This window comes from Pygocentrus nattereri, chromosome 15 (genome assembly GCF_015220715.1).
Source record: "Pygocentrus nattereri isolate fPygNat1 chromosome 15, fPygNat1.pri, whole genome shotgun sequence".
NCBI lineage: Eukaryota > Metazoa > Chordata > Actinopteri > Characiformes > Serrasalmidae > Pygocentrus > Pygocentrus nattereri.
The window spans coordinates 5653071-5670934 of NC_051225.1; the positions used below are offsets into that span (position 1 = coordinate 5653071).

At 41.6% G+C, this 17864-nt stretch overlaps 1 protein-coding gene across 1 annotated transcript in view; it reads right to left on the bottom strand.

Moving 5' to 3' along the window:
• Positions 1-1066: 1066 nt before the first annotated feature.
• ftsj3 (FtsJ RNA 2'-O-methyltransferase 3) overlaps positions 1067-17864 on the bottom strand; it is a 29889-nt gene continuing 13091 nt past the window's right edge. The window contains exons 2-21 of the mRNA XM_037545112.1: positions 16554-16659; positions 14879-14925; positions 14692-14771; positions 14501-14600; positions 13294-13488; positions 13103-13218; positions 12903-13007; positions 11331-11431; positions 11150-11236; positions 10915-11070; positions 9772-9907; positions 7329-7519; positions 7062-7179; positions 5776-5866; positions 5544-5691; positions 4242-4336; positions 3664-3766; positions 3391-3574; positions 3178-3272; positions 1067-2129 (exon numbers count right to left, since the gene is read on the bottom strand). Coding sequence (XP_037401009.1) covers positions 1877-2129; positions 3178-3272; positions 3391-3574; positions 3664-3766; positions 4242-4336; positions 5544-5691; positions 5776-5866; positions 7062-7179; positions 7329-7519; positions 9772-9907; positions 10915-11070; positions 11150-11236; positions 11331-11431; positions 12903-13007; positions 13103-13218; positions 13294-13488; positions 14501-14600; positions 14692-14771; positions 14879-14925; positions 16554-16659 — 2507 coding nt within the window. The 3' untranslated portion in view covers positions 1067-1876. The remainder of the gene's footprint in view (positions 2130-3177; positions 3273-3390; positions 3575-3663; positions 3767-4241; positions 4337-5543; positions 5692-5775; positions 5867-7061; positions 7180-7328; positions 7520-9771; positions 9908-10914; positions 11071-11149; positions 11237-11330; positions 11432-12902; positions 13008-13102; positions 13219-13293; positions 13489-14500; positions 14601-14691; positions 14772-14878; positions 14926-16553; positions 16660-17864) is intronic.

Sequence of the window (17864 nt, forward strand, 5' to 3'; positions counted from 1 at the left end):
TCAGTTTTGCTGGGATTCACCTTCAGGTTGTGGGGTACCATCCATGAAGAGAGGTCAGCCAGGCATGTTGAAATGTGACTGGACAGTAGAGCGTCAGGTGGGAAGGAAAGGTTTAGCTGAGTGTCATCAGCATAGTCATCAGGGAAGGGAGTTCCTCTGTTCTGCCCCACCATTTCAAAGCAAAATAAAGTCGATTGAATTTTGTATTTGGTCTCAAAAACTTTGACAGGCAGGAACGGATAAATCTGCGACCCATTGACATCACAAGACTGGATCTGGAATGCTCCTTTTCCCCAAATACTTGTTTTGGGAGCGTTCTGACTTTCCTCTTCAACAGGTGGAACTCATGACTCAGCCAGTCTATACCGTTCCACATGTTCCATCAGATAAACTGCATTGTTAAGTGTACAGTATTTTCAGGTCATTGCGTTGAATTAGGAACTTTCCACAAGATGTTTACTTGGTAAGGTAAGTACTTTAGTACTTTTACTTTATACTTAAGTACATTTGAAGGTAAGTACTTTTACTCAAGTGGCGGTCTAAAGGAGGAACTTCTACTTTTACTGGAGGAATATTTTATCTTGGGGGATCTCTAACTCAAGTACATGATTTGTGTACTTCATCCACCTCTGATATTTACACACACTTCTGCTACAATCACCAGTGCCTTCATCAATTAATGCAGCCTTAAACTCTCTTGTTCTTGGTGCTGATGAGAGGTTTGCATCTTCTAGTGTGCTTCTCTGGTGGAATTCTGGGTATGGTGACACTTTTATCCCAGCATGCTTTGGACCATCTTTCAGTTCTCTGGATGTCATGTTTCGGTTCCTCCCCCTCACAGCTCTAACATCGTTCCCATCATCAGCTGCTGTGGTCTTCCTGGAACTGCCTGATCATAGAAACTACTAGAGTTGTAAGCAATTTGCATTCTTACTCATAATATTCCTGTTTTCGGAATGTCCAGTTGTTCCTCGGGGTTCCTATTGGTCTCTGCTTTAATCTCATGACTAAAACCATTTGCAACATTGAAACAGTACATTTAGACACATGGAAGTGTGAGGTGAAATTACATGAATATTACTTTTATTTATTAAACTGAAAATGTTGACATAGAACTGTGGAAACTCAGTTCAACCGTCTCACCAATCCAAAACACACTTCTGAACATATGACACAAGAATCAAAACTCAACCAATCAGGATATTTAATCAAAGACTGAATTTCTTCCATCCATAAGGAAAACAAAAGTACAGGACGCATCTTTTCACGCCTGTACAGGACACATCTATGATTAAACAGGCTTAGAAAAGCAAACATTTACAGGTTCGTACTCAATACATCCTACAAAAGCAATGTTTTTAAACAGACGCATGATTTTATGAGTTTACCAGTTTTGTACTTGATTTGATAGTAACTAAGTCCTGGGAACTCCTGCATTGCACACATGCATGGCCAGACAGGGATTAACGCCAACTCCTGGAATTAAGCTCTGTCAAGAGAATCAACCTGTAATATATCTGTTAATCTGCTGATGACTTGAGTCATCTGAGGCAGTAAAAAAAAAAAAAAAAAAAAAAAAAAAAAAAAAGTGAAATATGCAGAGCTGCAGTACTTCAGAACCAGGATTGTGAAGTCTCCCCATAATAAGAGAAATGTTAAAACTGATCTCAGACCAGCATTAAAAGGCAACTCTCACCATCACCACAGACTACAATGTAGTCCGTGCTGAAGACCAGTCCAGATGCGAAAGACCTTAAAAAAAACAGTCCAAGGTGAAGTAACGACACCCACTGAGTAGCTGGCATTTCACACAGCTCAGCTGCTTAAAAGCAGTCCTAGCTGAGCGTGACGGCTAAAAGGAAGACGAGAAACGTTCTCACTTTCTGTTTGGGCGTCCCTTACCCGTCTTTACCCCCTTGCCGCCCTTGCCTCCTTTCCTGCCCCCTCTGTCCTTGCCTCTCTGCTCCTTTTTCTGTTTGCCTTTTAAGTCCTTCTTCATCCGTCTGTCCACCACGCGGAAGGCACCCTTCACCCCCGGGGGGCGGCGGATTTTGCGGCCAGCGCCCTTCTTGGACACCACATATGTGACCTCCCTTTTCTCTTTACCCACGCCGGCCTTCTTGTAGATGCTGCAGAGGAAATAAGTTTATGATATTAGTGTACGATTAAAAGAACACATATCAGTTTATCAAATTTACCCTCCCAGTTCATAACAGTCTACTTGACCAAGTAGAGGTGGTCAAGACAACTTGCTGAAGTGCAGACCGAGCATCAGAACGGGGAAGAAAGGGGATTTAAGGGACTTTGAACGTGGCGTGGTTGTTGGTGCCAGACGGGCTGGTCTGAGTATTTCAGAAACTGCAGATCTACTGGGATTTTCACACACAACCATCTCTAGGGTTTACAGAGAACGGTCCGAAAAAGAGGAAACATCCAGTGAGCGGTCAGTTGTGTGGACGAAAATGCCTTGTTGACGTGAGAGGTCAGAGGAGAATGGGCAGACGGTTCCAGATGATAGAAAAGCAACAGTAACTCAAATAACCAACCAGAATCTCTGAGGAACGTTTCCAACACCTTGTTGAAAGTCTGCCACGAAGAATTAGAGCAGTTCTGAAGGCAAAAGGGGGTCCAGCCTTTTACTAGTGTACCTAATAAAGTGGCCAGTGAGTGTATGTATATTATTATTTACATTTTTTTGGCAACTGCCAAACCCAGACTCATCCATCGGATTGCTGGACGGAGAAGCGTGATTGGTCACTCCAGAGAACACGTCTCCACTGCTCTAGAGTCCAGTGGCAGCACTTTACACCACTGCATTCCACGCTTTGCATTGCGCTTGGTGATGTAAGGCTTGTTTGCAGCTGCTCGGCCATGGAAACCCATTCCATGAAGCTCTCTACGCTGTTCTTGAGCTGATCTGAAGGCCACATGAAGTTTGGAGGCCTGTAGTGATCGACTCTGCAGAAAGTTGCTGACCTTTGTGCACTATGCGCCTCAGCATCCGCTGACCACACACTGTCATTTTTAAATATTTTTTTCCTAAACTCTAAAACTACACAATAATGAGAAAACATCACAGACTAACAATTATTTTCATAGCAAGTCACGATGTGGAATGTGACTGAGTGAATGTGCCTGAAGAAGTAGGAGAGGGTCACAATTGACGCAAAGCCTGACCTTTTGAGCTGCGCCATCTTTTCTCTTTCAGAGATGTCCACTGTGTTGACCACTGCTTCGGCCTTCTTCTTGGCCTGCTCCATCTTCTTCAGCATCTAGAACATGACACAGAAACAATGTTATCACTCTAAATCACAGGGATAATCATATTCCTCCCCCATGTTTCTGCTTGTTTTTTACTGCACCCTCTCTCTCTCTCTCTCCCTCACTCACCCTCCTCTTCTTGCGAGCTTTGGCCTCTGCCAGTCTCTTGATGGGACGGGCATTAATCTGCTTCCATTTCTCTTTGTACTCCTCCACCATCTCCTGGGTGACAGGGACGGGCTTCTTCCTGTGCTTGCGCTCGTCATCCACAAACCAAGCTGGTAGCTCGGTCATGTCCTCGGAGTTGGCAAACCTAAAAGAGAAACAAAATCATGAGTCGCTGTGTTACGAGAGAGGCTGAGGGCAGAAACAAACGCATGGCAAGCTGGCAGGGTGGTGCACCTGTTGAAAGAGCTGTCTACCAGGTCCTTGCATCTCTTTTTGGATGTGGCGATCTGAGCTCCGAGAGCCATGCCTTCAGCATCCATGATACGAGCGCGTTTACCTGTGGTGGGGGGTGGGACAACATTTAAAAAACAAACAAAAACCCATGTACCATTAACTTACTGAACCCTAGGCATGATAGTCAGTAATTTGGGGCAGTCGTGGGCTGGAGGTTAGGGATCTGGCCCTCTGACCGGAAGGTTGCCGGTTCGATCCCCAGGGCCGACAGTCCATGACTGAGGTGTCCTTGAGCAAGACACCTAACCCCCAACTGCTCCCTGGGCGCCGTGGATAGGGCTGCCCACCGCTCCGGGCAAGTGTGCTCACTGCCCCCTAATGTGCGTGTTCACTGGTGTGTGTATGTGGTGTTTCACTTCACGGATGGGTTAAATGTGGAGGTGGAATTTCCCCGGTTGTGGGATCAAAAACAGTATCACTTAATTATTACTATGAATTATTTGGGTTCCGGCTTTAATTTCATGCCCATGCAGACCACTAAGCCATAACCTCCCCACCCCAGAAGTCACTGCACTTACTTATGCTCTCTACAGGAACCACTTGCAAATGGTCGTCATCATCATCACCAGGTAATTTACCAGATCCTGAGGCACCCTTCATCTTCGCAATCTCTCTGTTGACAAATAAAATACATACATGCCACAGTTTACCAACTGCTTAGCTAACATAACCAGTATACTTACAATATGCATGACCGTTTAAAAGTCTGGTATCACAATTTCAAAGTTTGTAATCACCGTTTTCAGTAAAATAAATAAGATGATGTTCTTAACAAGGGGTCGGCATCATGAGGCTCTTTTACTGTCCTGTTGCGGCTCCGCAGCAGAATTAGATTTGGAGGTAAAAATAAAATAATCCCCCTTTACAATAAAATAAAGCTCTGCTGATCTTTCAACACAGTTTAACAGTCTCAAACGCTGGAGTTAATGAAGCCTATAGCTGCTAAATTGCCAACCTTTAACCCTGAAGGTTGGCGCACACACTGCTGGTCACCATAGCAGCACATACAACAATCTTGCCAAAGGAGTAGCTACGAAAAGACAAAGTGAGAAAAGACCATGAAATCCTTCAGCAGTTACGTTCTGCAACCTCAGGCACCATTTAAGGTGGAACGGGCAAACAAGAAGCTGAAGAATGAGAAGCGACTTCAGCCTTGTAAAAAGTTGAATGCTGAGAGACATTTTTCAAGAAACCTTCAGTTTTGAAGAAAAGTTTCCTGCCGGAGATGCAAGAAAAGTGACTGAGCTAAAGCTGAAAGCAAAGCAAGTCTGCATTTCTGTTTATATTATCTTTTTACCTATACTAGCACATTTATACATACAGAGACATGTTTACAGCCAAAATGGTAAGATGGACATAAAATGCTGTGGCTCCCAAGGCGAGCCGATTTGCATTAAAAGGTTTTAAAATTTAAATTGCTGACCCCTGGTTTAAATAAATGAATAAAATGAGTCCATCAAGATGCCACTACTCTACAACCTTCAGATTATAGCCATGGGTAGAAAGCTTTAAAAAGTTAAACATGCCTTCCAAGATCCTGAAATGATTGAGAAACCTGTATAACACTCAGAATAGTTCATTCAAAATAAACACGGAGATGCCTCGTATTACAAAAGAGGCGACAATCTTAGAAAGTTCATTAAGGAATTAGAGCACAGATAATTAAAGTACATTATTTATCATTCAACAGCCTGAATAACTAATGATCAGCATGGCAAGTGAGTCCAAACCATTTGTCAGCAGTGCAAGAATCCACCCACCTTTTGATAACGAGCCCCAAGAAAAATGGCCTAATGATGTCACAGTTAAGGAAATATTACCTCTCATCGTCACTGCTGTCCTCGTCAGAGTCGTCATCACTGTCCTCTTCATCCCCTGCTTTCTCTTCTGTTTGCTGTGAAGGGGCGTCTAGCACCTCCTCCTCGACAGCCTTAGCCTCCTCTTCGGCCTTCCTCTTCTGGCCTTTACCTGAAACGAACAGCTGTGAGTAAACCACCTTTTTCCTGAACACACCGTGGGGCACATACAGTACACAACTCACTAATAATCTACCTGCAGCCTGCTTGCTGTGGAGCAGCTGGGTCTGTTCGAGTTCTTTCATGGCATCTACATCTCCATCCAGACCCAGTTCAGCGAAAATGTCCTGACACAAAACAGAGTCGTCATTATTACCACATAACGGGATGTGCCGGAAGCCAAGTTTCTATCCAGCTGTTGAATTCAATTCAACCAAGTAACAGTGTTGAACAAGAGACTACGAATTTCAATGTGACAAAACCTCAATACACGTTTACTTTAACCATTACTTTTTTGGAGCTTATTAGAAAATATAGCTTACTTTAACTCTCTCAGTCAGGACAAGAGTCGGCAACTCAAATGTTAAAAAGAGCCGTTTTGTCCTTTCAACAAATATCAAAGCACCTCTGGGAGCCACAGTTTACCATAGTGGCTATAAATATGTCTCAGTATGTGCTAATGTCTTAGCATAGGTTAAAAAATATATGTACTATAAAGAAAAAGCAGAGCAAAGTAAGGCTGTGTTGAGTTTTAGCTCAGCTATAGCCGCTTTTGTCGCATCTCAGGGCAGGAAACTTTCTCGAAGGTAGAACAGTTTTTTTATTTATTTTTTTAAATAAGGCTGAATTCAGCTTCTTATTCACCATCATCTTGTTAGAATTTTCCCGCTCCACCTTAAATAGTGTAACTGTGGCACCATTTAAGGTGGAACAGGAAAATACGAACGAGACTTTTCGCATCTCGTTGCAGATTAGATGTATTAGGAAACCGGCTGGAGTGACTATAAATGCAAATAAGTGCATCCGTCTCCAAATCATCAATGTGTCTTAAATCTTTCTTTTTGCCTATTTAATAGCAACTATTTAGGTGACATTGCTATTGACGTTGCTATTGTGACCAGCTGTCTGTACACTAACCTTCAGGGTTAAAGGGTGAATGAGCAGTTCTACCTTAACACCATTTATTGTTAAAACTGTGTTAGAATGATCAGCAGAGCTTTATTTTACTGTACAGGAGGATCATTTTAATTTTAACTACTAACTAAAATCTAACTCTGCTGTGGAGCCGCAACAGGCGCAACTTGGCCTAGGACAAGCGCATGGCTAATTTAAAGTTAAGAAAATATTTATTTACGGTATTTCTATTTAACAACGTGCTCTTCAAAATAAGACAATTCTGCATTCGTTTTTTAGGGAATATCCACTTAACCATCTTCTAAAAGTCTTAAGTTAGCACTTAAAGAGGACACTTTTGTGCACCCAGCCCTCGATCCACTCTAAAAAGAACAGACAAGCACAGAACAGCTGGACACTTCCACCAACCTTGCTAAACCACATGCTGGTCTCTCGCTCTCTCTTCTCATCTTTACTCTCCAGATCTACCAGCAGCTCGTTCCCATCCCCCTCTGCATCACCATCCTCTTCCACACTGAAGGAAACCCTGGAGAAAACGGAAGCGTATGCAGACTGGTAAAACACTCTGGCCTCTAAACACCAAGCAAGAAACCAGCCTGAAGAAGTGAGCCGGCATTACACAGAAACCGAGTAAAAGAAGAGTGTTAAGTAAGGCTGGCAGTGTACGTCACTCACTTTTTCTTAGGAAGCTTCTTCTCCAACTGTTTCTCATTCTCCTCAATTTCCGCCAGATCGTCCTCATCCAGGTCTGAGGCCAGAGAGACGAGGTCACTCTCCACGTCCGAGACGTGGACGTCGTCCTCTCCCATCTCATCCACCCATGCGTCTGCTCCCTTCATGTCCCCCAAAGCTAGCTCACTCAGACCCTGCAGGAGCAGTAAAACGAGGAAAGTTGTTTTTCTCCCTTTTCCGAAATGTTTGGGTTCAATTGCAATAAACAGAAATGAACACAAAGTGGAATATTTAAAGTAACCATAAGAACAAGGTACAACAAAAGAAAAACTGCACTGTGAGAAGTCTCGTCACATCGACCTAAAAGTGACTTCATGTGGTAACAAGTAATTTAACTATTTTTATTCAACTCAAAAAATGACTTTGTTCATCCGTAGTATTTATTTAGGTTGAATAAAACGAGTTAATTTACTTGTTACCACACGAAGTCACTTTTAGGTCGATCTGACGAGACACTTTTTAGAGGACACACACAAAAACTAAACAAAACAAATCAAATCACAGTGAGACCGTCTTCCTACACAGGTAAAGAGGGAAAACCCTCTTCATTAAAAATTGACAGGTTCCATATGCACCACAGTGTACATCAAATTATTATGCTAATTGGATTTAAGTGTCAAAGATTTAATCTTTTGGTTTTCAATTAAACTCAAGGAGGTTATTGTGCCTCAGGGCTCCCTGGAGCACTGAAATCAATCTCAGACACCTGTGATAATTAGTTTGCCAAGTGAGCCCAATTAAAGGAAAACATCTCAAGGAGGACGTTCTACATTAAGCTGGCCACAGGTTTCAAGCAATATGGGAAAGGAAAATTATCTCTGCTGCTGAAAAGCATCAAATAGTGCAATGCCTTGGACAAGCTATGAAAACACATTTCAACATATATGAAAACTTAAGCGTGATCATCGTACTGTGAAGGGAACTGTGGCTGACTTGGAGCACAGTGCAGATAAAGGCGTAATGAGGAAGGTTTCTGCCAGAATAATTCATCGGATTAAGACGGCAGCTGCTAAAATGCCTTTAGAAAGCAGCAGACAGGTATTTGAAGTGTAGGATCAAGGTGTAGGATCCTCCAGAGGCTTGCAGTTGTGCATAACCCTACTAGGGCCACCCCTAACCAGTGCTCACAAGCAGAAACGGTTGCAGTGGCCCAGACATACATGAAGTCTAATTTTCAAATAGTCTTGTTTACTGAAGAGTGCCAGGCAACCCTGGATGGTCCAGATGGATGGAGTAGTGGACGGCTACCATGTCCCAACAACCCTGCTTCGTCAGCAAGGTGGTGGCAGGGTCATGTTTTGGGCTGGAATCATGGGGAGAGAGCTGGTAGGCCCCTTTAGGGTCCCTGAAATTGTGAAAATGACCTCAGCAAAGTATACAGAGTTTCTGACCAGCCCCTTTCTTCGACCTTACAAAAAGAACAACATTGGCTGCTATGGCTGCATCATGGTGTAGCCACCATACCCCATGACCCCAAGTCTTTTGAGAACCTTTGGAGCATCCTGAAGCAAAAGATCTATGAGGGTGGGAGGCATTAAAGACAGCATGAAAGACAGCATTAAAGTGGCTTGCGCCTCTCGTACGTTGCGTTACAGGTACTTTTTTGTGGCCTATGGCTCACTACTAGTAGGAAGGGTGGGGCACTATTATCTCAAGAGGTCTGATGGTCTTCATATGTCCCAAATGCTTCCTATTAGCTACTGTATTTAAGCGAGAGTACATTAGGTGACGTCCCAAAAAGGACATGCATGAAAGAGGGATCAAATCTGGTCAAATCTCTAATATTTCAATTCATAAATCAGCTTGGGATATTGGGATATACACACACACACACACACACACACACACACACACACACACACACACACACACACACACACACACACACACACACACACACCTTGTATCTACATTTTTGAGTTTTTGACAATTTGAAAATGTCTTGTCTTTTACATTGTGTGTAAATTTTATGATGAAAAGAAACGGCCCAAAATGACATGGAAAAAATTCTGGTTCCACTGATTTACATTAAAATTAATGTAAGGTTTTTTCCTTCTCCTGTAAAGATACCATTTTGGAGATACAAGATTTTCTTCCAACAACAGTGATGTGTGTGTGTGTGTATGTGTGTGTGTATTATATAAAATTGGATAAATGTTAGTTTTTCCTGCCTACTGGTGATGTATTAAAAAATCAGAGGACGTTTTGGAGGAGAGGCAAAAGTCATTACACTTTGAAGGAAGATCACAGGACAAGAATTTTGTCCTTAAATCTTACGATCGTGTGAATCATGATCAAAATGAGCATGGAAATTAACTAACAAGGTAAAAAAGAATAATATTCGCATCGACTACAATCATTTCTGTCTGTGTGTGACTGACAGAACCTTGGCTTTTTTGATGGTGCTGAGGGAAAACATGTTGGAGTCTCCGGCGTCAGCAATGGACACTCCAGGAAGGTCCATCTTGAGCTCCGTTCGCTCTCTCTGCTTCCGGCGCTCTTTCAGGAGCTTCTTCTTCTTACTGCAAAGACCCAACAAATAAAAAATAGGCAAAAAACCCAAAAAAGAATGTTCAGGCAACACTGGGCTACTGCGCTAAAATAAAATGTCCCTGTCCAAAGAAAAAAACTCCATTTTTATTGACTTTTACTTTGTCATTTGAACACGACAGCTGCCCTTTACACTGTGTGAAAATTTCATGATGATTGAACAAATATTACTGGTCCAAAATCACTTGGAATAAAATCTCTTTATATTGACTTTATATTAAGACTGTTTTGGCCATCTCCTGTAAAGTTGCCATTTTGGAGACTTTTCCTTTGGGCAGTGACCAGCATTAAGCATTATTAAATTTACTGCACTTTTATTTCTAAAGAAAGTGGTGTTAAATTCTTCTTAATGCTAATTCAGGTAAGTGTAGTGCCAATTTCTGCATTTTTCCGACGTACATGCATGAGCATTAGCAGACATGTGCATAACAAATATTCCACATCAGCTCATCCTCAAAACTGTAGGTTTTTTTTTTTTTTAACTCGTGTGGCATTGATATGGTTGTTATTCAGACGTCTGGTGGACCCACCATATTATTTCAATACAGCCAGAACAATTTATGTAAAAATACCAGATGTTTAAAATATTACACATATCCAGTGTAGGGTTCTACTTTAGCAGCTGTAGCCAGTCAGCAGCCTGTCCATGTTGTCCACACTGGCACGTGCACACACACACACACACAGGGCCATGTAGGAGGAGAAGAGTGAAGGACACAGCACCTCCACACTTTTACTCCCCATGGGTTCAGCCCAGCACCACGTGTAATATAAACGTGTGGGGGGTGAACAGCGTGAAGACCCTGAAAATGGGTTATTTTATATGTTCTTCACAGAAAATGAGCTGATGAATCTGAGCTTGGAATAATAATAAAGTTTATCATTTTTTCTTTTGGTAAACATTGAAAACGGGTCCCACAGACCCGAACGCCACACAAGGGTTAAGCATCTTCAACCGTTCGCTGCACAGAAAACATACCGTTTAAGCTCTGCGATCTCCTCTGCTTTTAGCTCGGCCACCTTCTTCTCCATCTCTTCTTCTTCTTCATCCTCCTCTTCGTCTGTCTGCTTCTCTTCTACTTTCTTCTTCTTGTGGTCTTTCTCTGTATCACTTTCTTCTTCACTTGAGCTCAGGCTGAACCAAGCAGACAGACACTTAATGACAGACTTCTCCAACACTCACTTCTGTCTTTAGGTGTAAAACCATCTCCTACCTGATTTCTTGGTCCAGCTGTTTGGCCTCCTCTTTCAGCTTTTTGGCCAAAAACCTCCTCAGTTTGGACCTCCATGAGAGCAAGAGTCTGATTTCCAAACAGAGACAGAAAAGGTTTCGCTGCAATCGTGGAACTGAATCTAGCAGTTAAACATAAAGCAGCACCTCTACTGAAGACTCACCGGAGCTCCTTTCTTCCCAGGACTTTGATGTCTTTGCAGCACTCTTTAATCTCAGAAGACGTGGCTGTATGGGACTCCAGCTCTGGATTGTCAAAAGTGATCTAGAAAGGTTACAGAGAGGTGAGTTAAAGGCGAATTAGTTGGAATTTGTAGTTGAGTTGTACATCAGTTGACAGAAATAAACACCGTTTCATGTTCAAAAGTTGTCAAATTTGTTTTTTTCTTATTTTATAGACAATAACTTCAATACGAATTTAAATTTTACAAGCTCATAAAGTATCAAATTTATTTTTTGCTTCTTTTATTCAATTATTTAATAATTCTGTGGGAGAAAAAAGGAAATAAAATCATACACTAATTATCTATTTACATTATTTTTTGTCAAATTATCTACCTTAACACTCAATCTCTTTTGAAACGTTATGAATTCCAGACATTTATTTACTTTCTTATAATTGAACTCTCAATGTTATACAGCTTTCTCAGTTATTTTAGAATCTTGTACCGTTATATTCATCATTATAGACAGATCTAAAATGGTCATTTCCAGCTTCTAAGAGTCCTACAACGTATTTGGACGTTATGAAGTTTCAAAAGACTAACAGTTTTATATTACTGAAGACTTTTAAACACTTTTGTACATTCATCAGGGCTGAGCAATAGGACAGCACATCGCAATACAATGTGTCACAATGCCATATGCTTTTTTGAGCCCATCATTTATGTGTTCAGTATTTGTAGAAGCTGGCCAACTGCATGCTTTATTATAGAGAGCAAAATTAGTCCTGTTTAGCTGGATTTAATGCAAAGTATGTCAAATACAATTGATCATATGTCTAAAAAAAAAAAAAAAAAAACTCATCACAATATTACATTTTTGCCATATAACCCATGTCTAACATTTATATAAATCAAAATTGTACATATTATGCAAACAATAGTTGATTTTATATGGTAATTTCAGAACCTCATAACTTGATTTATCTACACATTTGATGAAAACGGTCTAAAATTACACTGATCATGTGTAACATTATGACCGCCTCCTTATTTCTACACTCATTGTCCATCTTATCAGCTCCACTTACTGTATAGCTGCACTCTGTAGTTCTACAGTTACAGACTGTAGTCCATCTGTTTCTCTGATACTCTGTTACCCCCTTTTACCCTGTTCTTCAGCGTCAGGACCCCCATGGACCCTCACAGGTGCTGGATCATTCTCAGCACTGCAGTAGTGTTAGTGTGTGTTGCACTGGTCTGAGTAGATCAGACACAGCAGTGCTGCTGGAGTTTTTAAACACCTCAGTGTCACTGCTGGACTGAGAATAGTCCACCAACCAGTCCTGTGACCACTGATGAAGGACTAGAGGATGACCGACACAAACTGTGCAGCAGCAGATGAGCTGTCGTCACTGATTTTACATCTACAAGGTGGACCGACAAGGTAGGAGTGTCTAATAGGGTGGTTTATAGTTTAAAAACTATTATAGTATTTATATCATTATGATTAGTAATACTAGGAGTTACAGTAGTAGCAGCTGAGGTAGTGAAGATATTAGAAACAGTTCTTACTGCACTGGCTTTGCTCAAGAAGTCAACAGGGTTCTCCGCCTTTAAAAACTCTGTGACCGAGAAAGGGTGATGCAGCGTCAGGTCTCCTTCCTCATAGCCTTCTGCCTATTAAATAAAATAAACAAAAACAAACCAAATCAATTTCAATGAAATACAATGCCATACGTTTATGTAAGCTCTGCGTTAGTGAGTACACATACTTTAGGCTTCTTCACTGTGACCAACTCCTTGACCGTCTTCACCTGTGTTTCCACCTCTTTAAAGGCGTGCTTGGGGTCGAAGAATTTATTATCAATTTTGTCAGGAGCCAGAAAACCTAATAGAGAAGGCGAGAGGTGTTATAACATAAAAGACATTGAGGCATCCAAGAGAATCATCAGAGGCTGGTTACCTTGACAGATGACAAAGATTTCGGCGGACTCGTTACGGGACGCCTGGGGCTTGGTAGCCTGCACCTTCTTGAAGAACTGCTGGAAGATCCACATCAGGGGCTGGTAGTCCTTGGAGCGAAAGACTTTGGTGACAAAAGTCCCTCCTTTTCCAAGAAACTCACAGGCAAGCTTGAGTGCCATGAGGGTGAGATGAGCTGAGGAGGAGAACCAGAAGGTGAATCATATTTTCAGTGTTATAAACCGGCAGCAACGACTCTTCTCACCAAAGAAGAAAGATCAGACTTGAGTTTCAACGTCTAAAACCAGCAAATACACAGAATGAAACAAAATAATGTGAAGTAGTTTAGTCCAATACTGCATTGTTCCGCCACATAGTTTGACAGAACCAGCAAACCAGCAAAATCCCTTCCAACAGCATCAACGAAACGCACTGACTTAGAGGCTAATAAGCACACATTTGGTACCTGTGCAGTAAGACTAGCTTTCTGGGAGGAAACACCAGCTAGCAGGAAAAAAAAAAACATTTAAAGACAACCCACCCTCAAATATGCTCCCCCAATGGACTTATAGTTCACTAGAAGAGCCTAAAACCTTAAGATAAACCATCTGAAGGGTTTTATTCTAGTCTTCATAGTTCCTAAACCAGAAAATCTATTCAAGACTATTCTGACACCAATGTAGGAATTAAAACAGACATATTTAGCTGTGGCAATGATTACATTTTCCAGCAGAGTTTCCTTTAAAATTACAATGATACAGATAAGACAGATTCCAAAACAATTATAACACAGTGAAAGTGCTATAGCCCAGCACTGATAATGACAGTCCAGTGCATAAAAGATGACTTAATTCTATATAGACAAATAAATAAGAAAATCTCCCACTGGCCTGTTATTCATTTCGATATAACACACCCAAATCAACCCATGAGCTAATAATCAGTGAACTCAATGGTTTATCAGGGAAAATAATAGAAACTAAGCGTTGGGGATTTGTTCCTAGGTAAGAACAGAATCTACTCACACCCAAGAGCACAAAGGTGCGACCAATTCTGCGGTTTGAGAATTCGCATGAATCTAACGTAGACTTTTTCTTAGGACCTTTCTCAAGAACAAATTTTGGAAGATATTGGTGAATGAAGCCCAGTAGGTGCCTGATACTTTCACAAAGTACAGTACAGTACATCAGTCAGATTACTGTGAATACCTTGAGAGAAGGCATCGTGCTGCCAGTTGGCTCCCACATTGGGCGCTCCATCGTTAAGCATCACATCAACTTTCCATGTCTGCAGCTCTTTTCTGAGAGCCTGTAGGACAGATAACAAATCAATCACCAACGAGCACCAATAAAAAGGCCAAATATGTCTGGTTGTGCTAAAAAAAAAACATCAGTCCTACCTGTCTGCACTTTTCAGTTGTGATGTCCTCCTGCAAGGTGACTACATTGGGGATGGGTTTGATGGGGACCAGATCCACTCCTGATCATGAGGAGAATGTGACGAGAACATGAAGGCTTAGATTAGGAATAAACACCATATTAATGGCTACAATTACAACTTGTCTTAAAAATGAAGCCTTTACTCACCAATGATGAGACTGGACACAGGCATAAACTTGGACGCCACTTGCAACCTACACAACGTCAAAAAAATCACAATTTACCACATGTGGGACGGCACTACTGTAGACCTCTGGAGATACAAGCTGGATTTCTCTATGGCAAAAATGAATGGGACTATTGAAAATAGCTGCTATCATGCCCTGTAGGTGACCCTGCCCGTCTGCAGTGACAGCAGAGGAGGGTAAAGTTCAGCAACCTTGCTGGGGGCCTCAAGCTACATTTAGGGGATCATATGCCTTCAAAGGGATGTGACTTATTTATCATCACCCACCCCTAATTCTTCAGTGATATGAAGCTAAAATCAGATATTCACCAGCTTCTTGTTCCAATTTTGCCGTTCCTCCTTAAATGGAGCAGCAGTTCTGAGGCCTGAGGTGCCAAAATGGTGGAATGGGAAAAATTAGCTAGCTAGCTACTGAGACATTAGCATCCCACTAGTGATTTTTTGTGCTAGTTATGAAGAAAATGTCCAAAATACATTGAAACGACATTAAACTAAGATAAACTCTTTATCAGATTTGTGGGTTTCTTTGTTCGACTGCGCAGAACACTCGGTTTTTAGTGAGCCTGTGAAAAACCTCGGTTTGGAGGGTCATGTAGCCCCAACACTTCGCCCTACCCCTCTATCTCAAAAAAATCAGGACACCCTACCCCCTAGACATGAGCGCACAAATCAGAGGGGTAAGGGCCAAGTGGTAGGGGCGAGAGGTGAAATGGGACTGGGCCTTAGTCTTCTATTAAACTGCAACACTATAATATAACACGAACATCACGTAATGTACTCTACATGTACCCTACACCAACTACATGTACTCCACTACTGCCAAAGCAACTTCATCACACTTGACAAAGTTTGCCAGTCTTATGAAGTCAATTCAGTGTGCAGCAGTGTTAGCTCGCATGCAGAGAAATTCATATTTCATATTGACCTCGTAATACAGACAATCCAATGGAAAAACACGACAAAAAGTGCTGGGTTAGAAATCATTTCAAGTTCTTAACAGTGGTGATTTTCAGAAATCCTATTCATTTCTGCCACTGATAAACAAGATGAGATAAATCCTTTATTAGTCCCACAGCAGGGAAATTCACAGTTTTATGGCAGCAGCAGAGTCATAGAAGTAAGGCACTCAGTAATAGAAACAGGAAACAGCATAATTTTATTATTTATAATGTTTAAAGTTAAATCTCTAGACTATTTACAATAAGAATAATAATAAAATAAGAGTTGCATAAGATCTGTATTGCACTTATGAACATATTGCACAATGAAAAATATTTGCATTCTGTATGTGTGTGTATTGTATGTGTGTGTGTGTGTATATATTGTATGTGTGTGTATTGTATGTGTGTGTATGTGGTCTACTGGGAGCAGTGCTGGTGAACAGTCTCACAGCAGCAGGAAGGAAGGACCTGCGATGGCGCTCCTTCACACACTTGGGGTGAAGGAGCCGGTCACTGAAGCAACTGCCCAGTGCTGCCGGAGTCTCACGCATGGGGTGGGAGCCGTTCTCCAGCATGGATGCTAGCTCAGTTTCTAATACGGGTATGACGCCGACTTAACGATGCTTAACGATGACGCAATTTCTAGAGTTCATTAAAACTTCAGCCTGGTCAATCAACAGATCTAACGACTCACCATCCACCTGGAGCAGCGCACAGGTCCACCAGAGCCCGGGCTTTCTGCAGAAACTGGAATTTACGATTCAGCTGAATGAGCTTAAAAGAGGAACGGGATCTGTAGCCTGAAAAACAGAGACAAACAAAATGATTCAGACACGCAGAGCATCCGTAAGAACCCATTTAAGGGCAATTTTTTTAGGTTTCTGCATAATTGAACTGATAAAATTGCTCAGAGTGGTTTGGTGTGGAATGCTCTGTTCTGGAGGCTCTTACAGAGTCTGAATGGTTCACGGCGGCGGCAGAACCCAGACATCTGGAGAGCTTAATGCCTCTAAAAGTTACTAAAAGCTTGCTTTATAATAGTATAATATAATAGCATAATATGATATCTGTGCTAAGATTTTTAATACGTTCATGGTGGATAGAGATGCAGGAGCGGCAAAAACAGCACCGATTTTATCAGATTGACTTTTAGATCATCAACATTGCATATAAAAACTCATAGGTTCTCCAGATTTGTGTTGTCATGGCGACCCCTGGTTCCCATCACCACTACTGTAAAGACATCTGAGCCTGTATGTCCAAAACATTCATATCCAACCACTCTGAACCACTTTGGTCCTCTCTGCGGCTCAATTATGCAGAAATTTTGAAAATTTGATGGGATTCCCCTTTAAAGCCGCTGTCTGGTCTTTTTTAACTTGCATCACGTTCCGTTTTCATAGGAAGATCATTGGTCACCCCTAAAGTTTGCTTCTAAAGTCGGGTCTCGTCGTTTACTTACCACAACACAAACTAAGAACTCAGACTTGAAGTTTTGACCCCGACGTTGTTTTGAAACCAAGTGCCTGTAGATGGTAAACATGCCAAGTTGACCCTGTACTAGATAACTTTCTACACAGCAGCGAAACGGCAAAGAACAAGTACATCATCTCATTCTGGTCTAAAGTTAAATGCTAAAGCTCAAAGTACACACTTAAAAAAAAGATGGTTCTTTTTAAAGAACTGTTTTAAAAAAAGGGTTCTTCTATTATTACAAACTTGACATCGTAAGAGTAGAAGAACCCTTCTTGGTGCTTTAAAGTTCTATACAGAGCCATCGATGGCACGTGCTCCGTCAATCTGAAGATCCAGTAAGCCATGCAAACGGTTCTTTGGTTCTACACGGAACCATGAACAATAACAACAATAATACGTAAAAGATGCAAAGAAGAGAAAGAGAGAGACAGCAGAGAAGAGAGAGAGAGAGAGACAGCAGAGAAGAGAGAGAGAGAGAGACAGCAGAGAAGAGAGAGAGAGAGACAGCAGAGAAGAGAAAGAGAGAGAG